The sequence below is a fragment of the Mirounga leonina genome, unplaced genomic scaffold, assembly GCF_011800145.1.
Source record: "Mirounga leonina isolate KUSES-001 unplaced genomic scaffold, KU_Mleo_1.0 Mir_224, whole genome shotgun sequence".
In the NCBI taxonomy this organism is placed as follows: domain Eukaryota; kingdom Metazoa; phylum Chordata; class Mammalia; order Carnivora; family Phocidae; genus Mirounga; species Mirounga leonina.
Genome location: NW_023270615.1, coordinates 4794646 through 4810492, shown reverse-complemented (window position 1 = coordinate 4810492; position 15847 = coordinate 4794646). Strand labels below are relative to the sequence as shown.

General features: G+C 38.8%; 1 protein-coding gene across 1 annotated transcript in view; it reads right to left on the bottom strand.

Moving 5' to 3' along the window:
* Positions 1-15847, bottom strand: part of TRPM6 (transient receptor potential cation channel subfamily M member 6) — a 167076-nt gene that overhangs the window by 109714 nt on the left and 41515 nt on the right. Inside the window, exons 2-4 of the mRNA XM_035029044.1 lie at positions 9870-9949; positions 6912-6950; positions 999-1176 (exon numbers count right to left, since the gene is read on the bottom strand). Of these exons, the coding sequence (XP_034884935.1) occupies positions 999-1176; positions 6912-6950; positions 9870-9949 (297 nt within the window). The remainder of the gene's footprint in view (positions 1-998; positions 1177-6911; positions 6951-9869; positions 9950-15847) is intronic.

Sequence of the window (15847 nt, the reverse complement as noted above, 5' to 3'; positions counted from 1 at the left end):
TTGGGGCATAGCAAAGTATGAGCACTTAATGAATCTTTTTTCATTGGATGAAAAAATAAGGAAATGAAGGTGATTATGAATAAACATAAAAGCAAAAGGAGGGAGACTAAAACTTAAGGGGAAAATTACAGGGTAATAAGCGTCAGCTTCCAGAAAAGATTACAGAGGAGAATAAGGGCAGTTTTCTCACCAACTAAAGAGAACATCAACACACAAAGCTAAACACAAGAGGATTAATAACTGGAAATGTAGATTACTGTAAAACTGTATTGCGAAACTTGATTATGATTGCATTATTAAGAACTATTGTTTCAAATCCATCCAACTGATGGTCACACTCCAGGGTACCGCTGATTCTAGGCTTTCCTGAGATGGATGCCCCCTGCAGGTTCCCCAGGGAAATCTGTCTCTGAAAAAGCAGCAGTGATTAACAAGCTCAAGAAAAAAACACCTGAGAGATAGCTGACGCGTCAGTATTATGCAAATTACATGCAAAATTATCATATTAGGGACAGGAGCAAGACTGGCCTGGAAAGCCTAAGGACGAACACTTGGGGGAGCTACAGAGAGAAATGTCCACATTTCCTCTCTCAAGGACATAGCAAGCATGAACAGCCACAAGGTACTAGTAATTGCTATGACCACGCTTCAGCTAAACCCATCTCTTTGGCAGTGGCTTTCCTCCATTCCTTAAGAAAAGGGCAGCCCTTTGGCAACTGTCTCAAGAGCAATAAGCCATTCCCCCATAGAGAAGGCATGAACTTGCTAAAAGAGGTCAAATAGAGAGTGGGCCACACCACACCTGGGAAAGGTACCATGTCCCTCAGAAAGGAAAGAGAAGGGTCAGGTCATTTTTGTGAAGAGGTCAATAACACGGATCGTTTCTGCAATAAAACTCGGTCATCTGATCATCTACACTTGGAGATAAAATTTGCAGCAACATTTGGAGGTTATCCTCTGTTAAAAACTACCAAAAATAATGTGAGTTATTAGCAAACCTTGGAGTGGTGGGTGTGCTCTCCATCTTGAAAATTAATAGTGCCAAACGTATCTGTAGGGCTTTTCGTCGTATGCTTTTCAACAGACCATTGTTCATTTTCGTTACCATTGGCAGCTGAGATGGTCCAGGAATAATCTATCCCATGATGGTCTCCAATCAATCGCCCACAGTAGCACCTTAAAGATGGGATGAAAACCAGTTTCAGATTAGAAAACACACAATGTCAAAACAGAAAACAGATGTAATGTTTCTACACTCTCCTAGGGTAATATAGATGGCATGTATGAACAATTTTTTTTAAATTTCACATTAGGGGGTGCCTGGGTGGCTCAGTTGTTGAACGTCTGCCTTTGGCTCGGGTCGGGGTCCCAGCGTCCTGGGATCGAGTCCTGCATCGAGCTCCCTGCTCCGCGGGAAGCCTGCTTCTCCCTCTCCCACTCCCCCTGCCTGTGTTCCCTCTCTCACTGTGTCTCTCTGTCAAATAAATGAATGAAATCTTTAAAAAATAATAAAATTTCACATTAGATTTATATTAGACTTATATAACTAGATTGTCTTCTGAGTTTAGAAACACCCTCAGTGGTTCTCTCCCTTAGCTGCACATTAAAATCATCTAGGGAATGTTTAAAAAAAAAATACTAAAAATCTTGTGCACACCCATGTTCATATGAGTATTATAAAGCATTATTCATAATAGCCAAGTTGACAGATGAATGGATAAACAAAATGTGGCAATATACATATAATGGACTATTATTCAGCCTTAAAAAGGGAGGAATCCTATGATACGCTACAATAGGGATAAACCTTGAGGATATTATGCTAAATGAAATAAGTCAGTCATAAAACAAGTGCTGTATGATTCCACGTATTTGAGGTACCTACAGTAGTCAAATCCACAGAGACAGACAGTAGAATGGTGGTTGCCAGAGGCTGGGAGGAGTGGCCAGTGGGGAGTTACTGTTTAATGGACATAGAATTTCAGTTTTGCAAGATGAAAAAGTTCTGAAGATCTGTTACACAACGGAAATAACACTACTAGCTATACACACTTAAAATGGTTAAGATGGTAAAAAAAATCAAGTTGTACATTTTAAATATGTGCAGTTTATTTTCTGTCAATTATATCTCAACAAGAAAAAAACTAAAAATCTCTAACATGCAATACTTAAGGAGAGTCAGAAAATGTCTTCATGTAAAACATAATATGCACATCAAAAGGAAAGAATATTAACCAATGCCAAAAAAGATTCAACATCAGAGAAATATTAAACACAGAGCTACCACAGGAAAAGAGCCATGAATGAGGCTTGACTATAAATATAAATTAAATAATAAATATATGTGATATAATTACAAAGGAAGGAAAATTCAGTAAATGTTCCTGCAAATTAAAAGTTTTAAAAACTATTTCAGATACAAAATGAGGCAAATTAGAAGGTTAAATCTCTTTGAAACCAGAACTATATAAAAACTAACAAAATACAATAATCATATTGGCAAAAGGGCGATAAGCTTCTCGTGTTTCATGAATTAAAAAAATCAGAAGGAAAAATTAAAATTTGAGCGTGTAGAACTTTCATATGCCTATTATATATAAAGAGGTTATTCAGCTTTCTAAGTGATTCACGCTTTTTTGTGTGTGTAGGTGTGAAAAGCAACATAAAAACGTGTACAAGTTATGGGGTTCAATTAAGCAAGGAACAGGATGACAACAAGTCAGATCATTTTAGAGTTCTATATGGAGGGGCTCTTGACTCAAAGGGTGAAGGAATAATCTCAAATGTACAGAATATACATAATCGGAATCTACTAGAGAGAAATGTATCACCTGGTTATCTTTCGAAACGAGGGATAGTCTTCAAAATGGAAAAACATCTATTCATAAGCTGAATGATTCATTTCACTGTGGCTTTTTCTAAACAGAACATGAATGAATGGAGGCAACCATAATTCACACCTGGAAACTGGAAAGATAAATCACTAACCTTTCATAGGACCATTCTTCAGTTTGAATCCACTTTGCTCAAAGTATTTTTCTAGCCTAATCCATTTGACTTGAATCAATATATTTTTATTCCAGTTTTTACCAGATCATTAAATTATGGCATGATGATCTCATAGAAGAAACCAATTGCCCCTAAACTATTTTTTAAAAAAGCTTCCATGTCCATCCTTTTAGTTAAAACTTTCAGAAGTTCCAAATTATACATCACTAACTAAAATCTCACCTTGAGAATCAACTTTGTAAAGGTGCCAAATGCCAATTCCCTCCCAAATTATTTTTATAAATTCTATAAAATACCTATCAAACTCTTAAAAGAGGGCGCCTGGGTGGCTCAGTTGGTTAAGCACTGCCTTCGGCTCAGGTCATGATCCTGGAGTCCCAGGATCGAGTCCTGCATCGGGCTCCCTGCTTGGCAGGGAGTCTGCTTCTCCCTCTGACCCTCCTCCCTCTCATGCTCTCTCTCTCTCATTCTCTCTCTCACAAATAAATAAAATCTTAAAAAAAAAAAAAAAAACTCTTAAAAGAATTTTTCAGGGAATTTGACAAAGCGATTCTAACATTTATACAGATGTATAAATTGTCTAAAAGAGTAAATGATTTAAAAGCATAGAGGAATAAAGCATAGAGGACTTGCCCTATCAGATATCAAGATATATTACAAAACTATAACAATGAAGCAGAGTGGCATTTACCAGGAACAGGAGAAGTAGATCCATGACACTAAAGAAAAGCTTAGAAACAGAGCCATAGACATATGGGAATTTGTTGTGGAACAGAAATGACACCACAAATGGATAGGACAGACTGCTCAGTAACTGACACCGGGGCATTTCACTCTCCACACGAAAAAAAATCAAACTAAGTCTTAGCTAGGTGCAAAAATTATAAGTTTCAACAACTTTTAAGTTCTGGATGGTGTGAAAATGACATTTTTCTAGTATCATTCACATTGGTTACCTCTAAAGATTGCAAATTTGGGAAAAATAATTGCCAGGGAAAGGTTCTGGAGAATAAAGTAGGAAACAGAAGGAGAGGGCGCCTGGGTGGCTCAGTTGGTTAAGCGACTGCCTTCGGCTCAGGTCATGATCCTGGAGTCCCGGGATCAAGTCCCGCATCGGGCTCCCTGCTCAGCGGGGGGTCTGCTTCTCCCTCTGACCCTCCCCGCTCTCATGTGCTCTCTCTCTCATTCTCTCTGTCTCAAATAAATAAATAAATAAATAATCTTTAAAAAAAAAAAAAAGGAAACAGAAGGAGTAAATGAAGCCTTTTCACTTCTTTTCAATATAGTCTTATGCTTGCTTTCAATTTTAGCAAATTTTAAATAATTACTAAAAAGAAAGAAAAAATAATTTGAGGAAAGGTAAAAGAGGTTAGTCAAATGGAAACTCTTCAGTCAGTGTTAGGAACTGAACTGTGTTCCCTAAAATTCTTTATGTTGAAGTCCTAATCCCCACTGTGGCTGTATTTGGAGACAGAGACTATAAGGCAGTAATAGTTTCAATGAGGTCATAGAGGAGGGACCCTAATCGGATAGGAATGGTGTCTAAAAAGAGGAAGAGACACAAGAGCTCTGTCAGTGCACAGAGCAAAGGCCATGTGAAGACACAGCAAGAAGACAGCTTCCTGCAGAGCAAGAAGAGAGGCCTCATCAGAAACCAACTCTGATGGCACCTTGACCTTGGACTCGCACAGCTCTGAGATAAAAATTTTTATATTTTAGGGGCGCCTGGGTGGCTCAGTCGTTAAGCGTCGGCCTTCGGCTCAGGTCATGATCCCAGGGTCCTGGGATTGAGCCCCGCATCGGGCTCCCTGCTCCGCGGGAAGCCTGCTTCTCCCTCTCCCACTCCCCCTGCTTGTGTTCCCTCTCTTGCTGTGTCTCTCTCTGTCAGATACATAAATAAAATCTTAAAAAAAAAAAAATTTATTGTTTAAACCACCCAGTCTGTGGGAATCTATTATGGCAGCCTGAACAGACCAATACACCCAGCAACCTTTTCCTTCCTCTCCTACATCCGTGGATGGTGTTTTCCTTTTGCCATGATTTGCCAAACTTGGGATTCCAGATTTGTCCTTTTCCAAAAAACAAATTTAACACTGGGTTGATCCATAAGGTGAACTATGATCAAAATTAAGGAAATTTTCATTTTCCTCCATTTACAAAAGAGAAAGGTAAAACCAGTTACCAACACATAGTTTAAAATGCAAATTGCTGTTAACATTTGTATTCTGCTAGAGTTATTTTTGCCCATAAGCTTGTGTGATATTATGATTTATAATAAACACAGATTTGGTCTTTGCCCCCGTTTCTGGTACAGAGCCCCTAAAACCCTTGAAATTTCCTAAATGCTAAGAAAGAAAAAGATGCTGGAGGTTGAATCAACCACCAATGGCCAATGATTCAACCAATTATGCCTACATAATAAAGCCTCCATAAAACCTCGAAAGGATGGCATTTGGAGACTTCAGGTTGGTGAACACATGGAGGGGCTAGAAGAGTGGCTTGCTCAAAAAGAGCACAGAAGCTCTGGGCCCCTTCCCACATAGCTGGTCCTATGCATCTCCTCCATCTGGCTGTTTATCATTTATAACATCCTTTATAATAAACTGGTAAACATAAGTAAATGTTTCTCTGAGTTCTGGAAGCCTTGCTAGCAAACTAATTGAACCCATGGAAGAGTTCTTGGGAACCTCTGATCTCTAGCCTATCAGTCAGAAGCACATGTAATAACGTGGACTTGTGACTGGCACCTGATGTATGCGTCGGAAGGGGAGTCTAGTAGGACTGAGCTCTTAACCTATAGGATCTGACGCTATTTCCAGGTAGATAGTGGCAGGATTTAGTTAATTACCTGGTGGTGTGTTGGAAAAAACACACACATGTCAAAACTGGTGTCAGAATTAAAGGTTGGTACGAGCACACATCACTCGCAAACCACAGATCAAATACAGTGCTGTATATGAAAAACCATCTTCATCATCCAAATAAAATACAGAGGCACCTGGGTGGCCCAGTTGCATCTGACTCTTGATTTTGGCTCAGGTCATGGTCTCAGAGTTGTGAGATGGAGCCCTGCATCAGACTCCACACTGAGTGTGGAGCCTGCTTAAGATTCCATCTCTCCCTCTCCCTCCACCCCTCCGCACCCCCTTCCACTGCTTGCACTCTCTTGCTCTCTCAAATGAGCAAATGAAAATACATGCTTTACATGTATTTCAATCGGTAGAAGCTCTTGCCAAAGGCCCTTGCCATTTACATGTCTCAGTAATTCAAGTAATCTATCTATTGGCATTCAAATAATCACCCTCCTTCAAAAAAATCCCACATTTCTTTTTTAAAACTTCCCTTGGAGGGGCGCCTGGGTGTCTCTGTCAGTTAAGCATCTGCCTCTGGCTCAGGTCATGATCCCAAGGTCCTGGGATCCTAATCGAGCCCCGAACTCCATGTCAGGCTCCCTACTCAGAGGGGAGTCGGCTTCTTTCTCCCTCTTCCTCTGCCCCACCTCCCCTTTCAAATAAATAAATAAAATCTAAAAAAAACAAAAACAAAAACAAAAAACCTTCTGGGCACCTGGGTGGCTCAGTTGGTTAAGCGACTGCCTTTGGCTCAGGTCATGATCCTGGAGTCCCCGGATCGAGTCCCGCATCGGGCTCCCTGCTCGGCAGGGAGTCTGCTTCTCCCTCTGACCTTCCCCCTTCTCATGTGCTCTCTCTCATTCTCTCTCTCTCAAATAAATAGGTAAAATCTTTAAAAAACAAAAAACAAAAACACCTTCCTTTGGAAAGGTAAATAAGACACAATAAAGCCCTTTCATTGAGTCCACTCAAGATGTGAGAAAACTCTCCCAATAAGTTTTAAACAGAGTGCCTAAATATTAAAAGAAATCTTATTTATCTAAGTCTTACCTGATTAAATTCTGGCAGACCTGGCATCCTGCAGTACATCTAAATTAAAAAGACAAAACCTCTGTTAGGTTAGTGATATATTTGAAAGCATATTTAATGCTTATACCATAAACATCCGTTATTTTCCCTGGTCTAAAAAATCAGGGTTTGCTGCGTACTCATATATCATTCCCCAAACATTCCCATATGTCATTTCCCAAATATAATTACACTGCAGCAACCATGACCTAATTGACAGAATGCTGAATTTGGAACCTAAATACCTGGATTGAAATCTCACTGACTTAACAATTTCTCCCCAAGCACTGGTTTTCACATTTGAAAGTAATATCTGTCCTCTAAGGTTATTAAGAGGATTACCTGAGATAATATGTGTAATGTGTCTTACAGTGGTGTATGGCAGTATATAAAATAATGGTGGCTGTTAACTGCCATTACACTATGAAGATAACAGAATTCTCGAGAATTCTGAGAATTAAGAAAAAATATATATTTATGTTTATAAATATAGAATATATAGACATATAATTACATAAATATTTATATATAATGGTACATTATATATTAAGTATGTATAATATATATTAATTATAATACTATATATTATTTTAAAACCATAAAACACTATCAAATCCAAAGACAGTTGGTATGATTATAAGTATTACCCTTATTAATCTTTTTAGGATTCAAAAGAAACTTCTGAAGTTGGGGGATCATTGTGATCATCACAGATCATATTTTAGTCATAAAGGAGTTTTAACTAGAAGAGAATACTAGTTAAAACAATGGAAGAAAGGACAGTATTCAAAGAATCAGGGTCATTCTAAATTATTCAGAAACAAATACTTAGGCCTTTCACTTCTTCCCGTCCTAGCCTTTTGGGACTCTCCTTTCTCAGGAGCTTCACTTCAACAACAAATTCAAAATAAGGAGGAAAAAAGATATTGTAATCAAGTCTATCAGATTTCTTTCTTATTAGGAACTATAAAAATAACTGCTAAAAGATCAACTTTTATCTAATTTTAAAACCACGAACTACCACCTTTTTCTTCTGCACCGTCAGGAAGAAAACTTCACAAAAGGTATAATTTTGAGATTCTTGCTGGGATCTAAGAAAAAGGCTGGCATAGGAAGATCCATAATCATCCATTAATTTTTTTTTCACAATCACATAAAAATAGAGAGGACTTTTTTTCCATAAAATGCAGATCTTGGACCATTCCATAATATGGAATTATGATCACTGATATTCTTCTTGAGTCTATGGGCTAATGGCCTACAGGTTATCACATTTCACTAGGTTTCAAGATGATTATGAAGATGATTCTCCATTTACAGAAGCAGGACTGTGTGAGTTCAGTCTGCCTTCCATTGTAACCACCATCACATCACAAGATATCATAAAAGATGAAGGGAAAAAACAAGTTTACCTTGCCATTCTGTAAACATTTTATAAGGGGGTAAAATGAGAACTTCCAATCACAGGGCTTACAAACCCCAGGTAATTCAGTGAGGGTGGGGCTAGTAAATATTTAACAAAGGCAAGGAACACTGTTTTAGTCATCCCCAAAGATCAAGAATTTCAATGACCTCACCATGCTACTCTTCATAAGCATACAACTGTGATTTCTGAACTTTCAATGAATATAAGGTCAAATGCTAAAAAGAAACTAAAAATAGAGTGGTCCCTCTAATTAAAATACTGCTCTTCTATTTTTCCCTTCCCCTCTACTCTCCAAGGGCAATGCCACCCAATCTTAATTTCATGAACCCAATTACCCTGGGGAATTTTCCATAGCCCTTTATTCTCCTATCTTTCACAGGCTGCTGATTTGAACTTTGTTCTACAAGTAGAGCTTCCAAAGGGTTCTCAACAACTCAGAGCAGTCAAACTCAAGTCATTCCATCTGCTGTCCATTATCGGCTCAAGCAAAAAGCCTCTGGGGAAAAGATGGAATTATCCGCATAATCTGAACACAGGGGTCCTGAAATATCCCAAACTGTCACTATTGTCACTATTTTCCATAAACGCTTGAGTTGGGGATAAGGAACGTTCACAATATTTTGAATATTCAGTATTCAAAAGTTCTGGGGAATGGAATGGTGGAATGGATACAGCACTAGATATTTCCCCAATTTCTTTTTTTTTTTAATTTTTTTTTTATTTTAATTCCAGTATAGTTAACATGCAGTGTCCTATTAGTTGTAGGTGTACAATAAAGGGATTCAACAGTTCTGTACAATACTCAGTGCTCATCATGGTAAGAGCACTCTTAATCCCCTTCACCTATTTAACCCAGCCCCCCACCCACCTCCCCTCTGATAACCACCAGTTTGTTCTCTATAGTTAAGATTCTGTTTCTTTCATGGAACACTACATCAAAAACTAATAGTGTAATGAATGGTGATTAACATAACAATAAAAAATATTTTTAAAAAAATATTCTGTTTCTTGGTTTTTTTTCCCCCCCTTTGCTCATTTGCTTTATTTCTTAAATTCCACATATAAGTGAAACCATATGGTATTTGTCTTTCTTGGACTGACTTATTTCACTTAGCATAATACTCCCTAATTTCTATTCTCCCACTAAGAAAAACATGAGCATTAGAGAAATGAAATCCACAGCAATAGTAACAGTTATGTCATTATGATAAATTTTTTCTTCTTTACACTTCATTAAGTCATTAAACAGATGTTAATCAGGAGCCTTCTATGCAGCAGGCATTGTCAGAGGCTTGAGTAAGGTACGAAACTGACAAGGTCCCTGATCTTACCCAGTTGTCTACAATAATCCTGTATTATTTTTATAAAGACAAAGAAACAAATATTGATTAAAAATAAATAAATGCTAACTTCACAGACATGATTAAACCCTCTAGAAAAATCACACCTCTAAGTTTCCACAAACAGTCCTCAAAGTAGTGTTGCTTTAAAATGAAAAATATTAAAAATTGTACCTGTGAGGGTCTTTTGAGCTAGGTATGATTTTGTTACATTCTCTCTTGTTGAACACTCCTTCAATCCAGGATTTCTGGGACTAAAGAAAAAGTGTCGTTATATTTATACTGTAATTGAGAAAGCAAGGTAACCACAGTAGTTCAGGTAGGCAAGATATATTTAAATATCATGGAGATGAATTAAAATGCCAAGGTCAACCCCAAACAGGCTAAGCATTTATTGGCTTCTACCACAGACAACACAGACACAAACCAAATGTGAACACAAAAACATTCACAAAATTAATACATCCATAATCTCATTTTCAGCAAAATGTCCATAAATGCACAAAACTCTAGGAAGGAAGTAATGTCATAACTGAAGCATTCCCTTAATTCTGCTAAAAGTCACTTAAAAATCTTGTACCATAGTCCTATAGAGTGAATTTCAGGCTTTCGAATTTCAAAATTCTCACTCATAAAGTTCCACTTTGGCTAAGATTTCACAGAAGCTGGAACCTCAGCAAGATTCTGTGCAAGGATTTCAATCTAAAATGGACCTGGAGCATATGAAAAGTAGAATCTCACACATGTACCCTCAGAAGAAGAGAACTTAAAAACTGAGACACTGATTTCCAGTAAATACCTTATTTACAGAAGACTGAGACTTATCTCCTGACCAATGAACATCTGCCAAGAATCTCTCCCCACCCTCAAGCCAATGAACTTACAGCTTGGACTCTAGCTGGACTTGCCCCTTTGAACTTCTTGCCGGTAAATATAAACCACCCCAGCCTTCAATGGACTCACGTGTAGCTTGCTCCAGTGTTTTCCAGAATTACAATTCTTTTGCTCCTCTGGAATAAATTCAACTTCTCATAATTAGAACTTGCTTCGGTTTACATCCTTATTTAGATAGGCAATCTGATACCCATTCTGTACACATGGCTTACCACGGACTGGGCTGCTTCAGGCTGCACAACCCACGACCCTCCCTGAATCCACGTAGGCCATTTGGTACTTGCTCATCCTCCTAATAAAATCTCTCCCATTCTACAAAACTCAAGTCATAGCCAAGCTCTTCCATAAGCTATACTGTAAGTCCAGAAGCAGAGGATGCTGGATCCACAACAGACCCAAACCAACTGATGACCTTGGCCTTCTCCTAATTTGAAAATATTTTAGCTCTATATGGTATAAAAATGTAAGTACAGGTCCAACTTTATAAACGCATGTGTTAACAGAAGTGGCAAAAAGGTGGTGAACAGGAATCTGCTTTTTCAAACTCCGTGTTAGTGCAGTCCGCACCTCACTCTGATACCTATTCTCATCCTACAGTTGCAGGGAATGCACTGCACCAGACAACCGGTTACAAATCCAGCTGTGCCACCTCCTTATCACACTGTCCTCAGGTCCCAGATGTTCAGGACATGCCGCCCTAAAACATGCTGCTTTGGCAATTAGGTTATTTTGAGCTATGGGTACTTGAAAAACAGCAAATGCAGTGAGAGGCTTTCTCTGAACTTTCTTTATCTGCCTAAAGATAGATCTTCCAAAAGGAGCTCAACTATCATAATTCCCCAGGAGTTTCATCAACCAGAAAGGATTGACTCTTATCTCAAGAGAAGGGAGTAGAAGTCAACACCACACCCAGACAAACCTTGTCATAAACTATGGTATCTCCCATCTATTCTTCTAAGAGCCCCTTCACCTCTTCTAAAATCATTTACTCTTTTAAATTGCCTACATCCCCCCAACGCTTCCCCTATTAAGACAGTATATGAATTCCCAAATATCACCATTTTGGGGGGTATTTACTTTTGTTTTTCTGTGATGTTGTCATGACCACAATATTAAAAATTAATAAATTTACATATCTTTTCTTCTGTCATTTTATTTCACAGACCCAGCCATCAAACCTAAAAGAGCAGAGGAAAAGTTTTTCTTCTCCCACGATTACAAATGAGGCATTTTTGGAATCCTCTGTATACTTTAACTCATGGATTTTGTTCAATATTCACCAACCCTAAACATAAGTGTTGACTACTGAATAGAACTGTATATAACCAGAATCCAGATCCTGTTAAAGCAAAAAGGAGGTGGGGTGGGAGGTCATTGACTAATTGGTTCCTGAGCATTTTGAACATAACTATAAACTAGGAAAACTTCCCAAATCAAGCTCAGGTCATCTTAAAATTATTCTACTTCTTATCCCTTTTGCATAGTCAGCAGCTTTTTAAAAAACATCTGCTGGGACACCTGGGTGGCTCAGTCGGTTAAGCATCTGCCTTCGGCTCAGGTCATGATCCCAGGGTCCTGATTTCGAGTCCCCCATTGGGCTCCCTGCTCAGCAGACAGCCTGCTTCTTCCTCTGTCCCCTGCTCCCCCTGGTTGTGCTTTCTCTCTCTCTGACAGATTAATAAAATCTTTAAAAATAAAAATAAAAAATAAAAAAATAAAATAAAAAACATCTGCTAAGTTGGTAAAGCATTGAAAACATACACGCTTGGAAAAATTCAGAATCACAGAACTCAGGATGAACTAAACAAAGTAAACTCAAAATCTACTTGTCATAATAACAAATGACACAATCTTTTGGAATTGGCAAGCCCTGTCCCCTCTTCAAAAATTAAGAATTTCATTTATTCATTCTACAGACATTTATTAAGTCCCTAATTTTTGCAAAGCACTGAGAAAAGAGCGACAAGGGAATTCAAATGTTCTCAAAGAGCTCTTCATTCTGAATTCATTCAACCAATATATTGGATAGGCCTCCATGCTGCGTGCTGGGAATACTATGGCAGGTAAGACAAGTTCCTGATGGAACTTGGGATAAAAAGAAGGAAACAGATAATGAATTTATATCATTAAGCTGCCTGTGCACCAATTAACTATTAAAAAGAGCTCCAAAAAGGGTCCCGAGTACAGGAGCCTCAATACACAAATTAAGCAGGCTGTGCTGTCATTCATTTCTTTACAAGACTAGACATCTGACTGGTAGGACCATCTAAGCAAATTAATTTCTTCATGCTTGTTTGCTCATATATTAAAAATGGAGATAATAGCAATAATACCACCTCATAACACTGTTGAAAGGAATAGATAAATTAAAGGCTTAGAATTCTCCGTGGGACTTATTAAGGCTATAAAGCTTAGCCCTCATTATTGGTATATCAAAAAGAAAAAATTAGCTTTTGGTGGGTGGCCAGGGAACTTAACTTTGATGTATTTTTTTTTCATAGAAAAATACTTCCTGACCTCCAAATCCTCCTCCTGGGACTTCTCATACTAAAAATGAATGATTTCTCCAGGTCCACTTTCCCCACTAGACTCCAGTGCCCATAGGCCCCGTGCCAGTCACTTCTGTTGCCCCAGGGCCCAGCCCAATCATTACTGAATGAACAACAAAATGAACACACCTAGACTAGAAGTTCAGGAATCCATGAATAGAATTTTCCCTTCAAAGGTGTATTCAGGAATCCACAAATACAATTTTCTCTTCAAAGGTGTAAACAGGAAGCCTGAGCCATAACAAGAACATGGAAACTCTGCTGCTGGAACTCTCGGATCTTATCTCAAAACTACAGGAAAAGAAAAGCAGGCTGAATTTGCAAGAGTTTCAGACAATTCCCAATTTCGAATCTTACTTTTTCCCCCTCTACCCCATAATGATAACCTTTTCAAAAGTATACTCTGAAGCACATCTGGAAGAGGTTCCCATGTTCAGGACAACAGAGAACGATTAGAAACCAAATGTTTGTTGGTTTTAATTCAATAGCCCACATCTATTAAGGACAAATGCCCAATGGGCTGGCTTCTGCCACGTGGAGCAGCAAACGGTCATGGGTGGTGGTTGACAGTGGACATTACGCCATTTCAGCAGCCATCACGGCAGCCTACAAAGCTGGGTGTTTTTTTAATATATATATATGTATATGTATGTATATATACACACACACATACACATACACCAACACAGCACACAAGTGAGGGGAGATGTTTGCTGATTGTCACTATTATTTGGAGGAGGGAAAGGCAGAGGACAAAGAAAGGAAACCGTTGGTCTCAGGCTCAGTGTGTGGCTCGCTCTAAAACATAATTAGATTTTACTTACAATCCCAGGCCTGAGGTGAGGGTGGCCAATAGCACAGAAATGTCCAAAAACAAATCCTCCAACAGAAGCTCTCCATGAATTAATCCTTCCCCTCTCTGAACGTATTTCTACACTGCAGTTTTTCAGGTCTTCCAGAGAAGAGATTCTCTCTCAGGGGAATCTCTGAGAAGACATAGTTTTAGAGGCATTCCTTAATTTAAAAAAAAAAAAAAAAATCTACACGTGTGCGTGAATTGTTTTTTTTAACATCCAGAGGGCTGGGTGATTGGGGGTGAAGGGGCACACAGATTATAGGTCACTTGTTTTCTTTTTTAAAACTCTTCTGTACTTAAAAAAAAAAAAATTATGTCTAACAAATACTTTTCCAAGTGAAACGGACTACTTACTCCCCTTTTTTATGTTCCCCACACACTATCTTCTACGTATCACAGCACGAACAATGCTTAATTGTGCTTACTCAGTTGTTTTTCTCTTAAAATTAATCATAATCTACGTTAAGATAGAGTGTTGTCTTATTTATCTTGGAATCTACAATACGCAGGGAGGCACCAGAACGGACCCACCAGAGAAGTAATGTTTTCAGACTCCAGAAGGACATCTGATATTTCCTCTACATGGCCTCTCCTCTGGAGCAAGGACTCCTTCAAACTTGAGTCACAGGTGGACGGACTTGCACACTGCACCATCTGTTTGCTCAGGGCAAAGCAAGCCCCTTCACTTGGAAGACTCAGCTCAGGGTCTTCTACGGGGTTCTGTCCACGTAATACAGGAATACTTCATCGGACTCGATTGATCCAAGACTGGCAGTCTCAGGCAAACCTAAAATAACCAAAACCCAAGGATCTGGCTCACCAACACTGCTACAAGTTGATCTCAATTCCAGTAAATAATCTTCCCAGCAGGCAGCATTTAGGCATACTTCATAAAAAATAATCTTACATGTTTTCTTCTTTTGAGGTAGAAAAAAGTGAGTGCGGGCGCCTGGGTGGCTCAGTTGGTTGAGCGACTGCCTTCGGCTCAGGTCATGATCCTGGAGTCCCAGGATCGAGTCCCGCATCGGGTTCCCTGCTCAGCGGGGGGGTCTGCTTCTCCCTCTGACCCTCTTCCCTCTCGTGCTGTCTCTCATTCTCTCTCTCAAATAAATAAATAAAATCTTTAAAAAAAAAAAAAAAAGGAATTATGCAGGGTGCCTGGGTGGCTCAGTTGGTTGGGCGACTGCCTTCAGCTCAGGTCATGATCCTGGAGTCTCGGGATCGAGTCCTGCATCGGGCTCCCTGCTCGGCGGGGAGTCTGCTTCTCCCTCTGACCCTCCCCCCTCTCATGTGCTCTCTCTCATTCTCTCTCTCAAATAAATAAAATCTTAAAAAAAAAAAAGAAAAGAAAAAAGTGAGCGCTATTTTTGCCGGTAATGATTTTTTTTTTTTTGGTAACACCAATAAAAATGGAATGTCAACTAAGCAACTCCAAATCTCCTAAAATGCCAGTTCTCCTGTTTAGGTGAGAATTTTTGCTAACGTTTTCATTCCCTGTCTTGTTGAGCAAAGGCATTTAGAACTTCAGAATGAATGTCTACATTATATAAACTCATAAGTACATGAGTAAAATATTTATGAATTCTCTACAGAGCCTAATGGGGAATTGGAAGAACTCCACAGTGACCGGCCAAGTAGAGCATATCATAAAGGTTCAAACTAAACCGATGTCTTATTCCATCCCTCCCCTTCCCAAACCGGTGAAAGTCCTCATTATGTCAGCACTAACACAATTAGGACATCCTTTCCTCTGCTGTCACACAGGCTTCAGCTTTATCTAATCCCCTGGGGAATAAAACACGCAAATAAAACGTTTATAATCTCAGATCATGTTAAATCATTTTGTTAAGAGG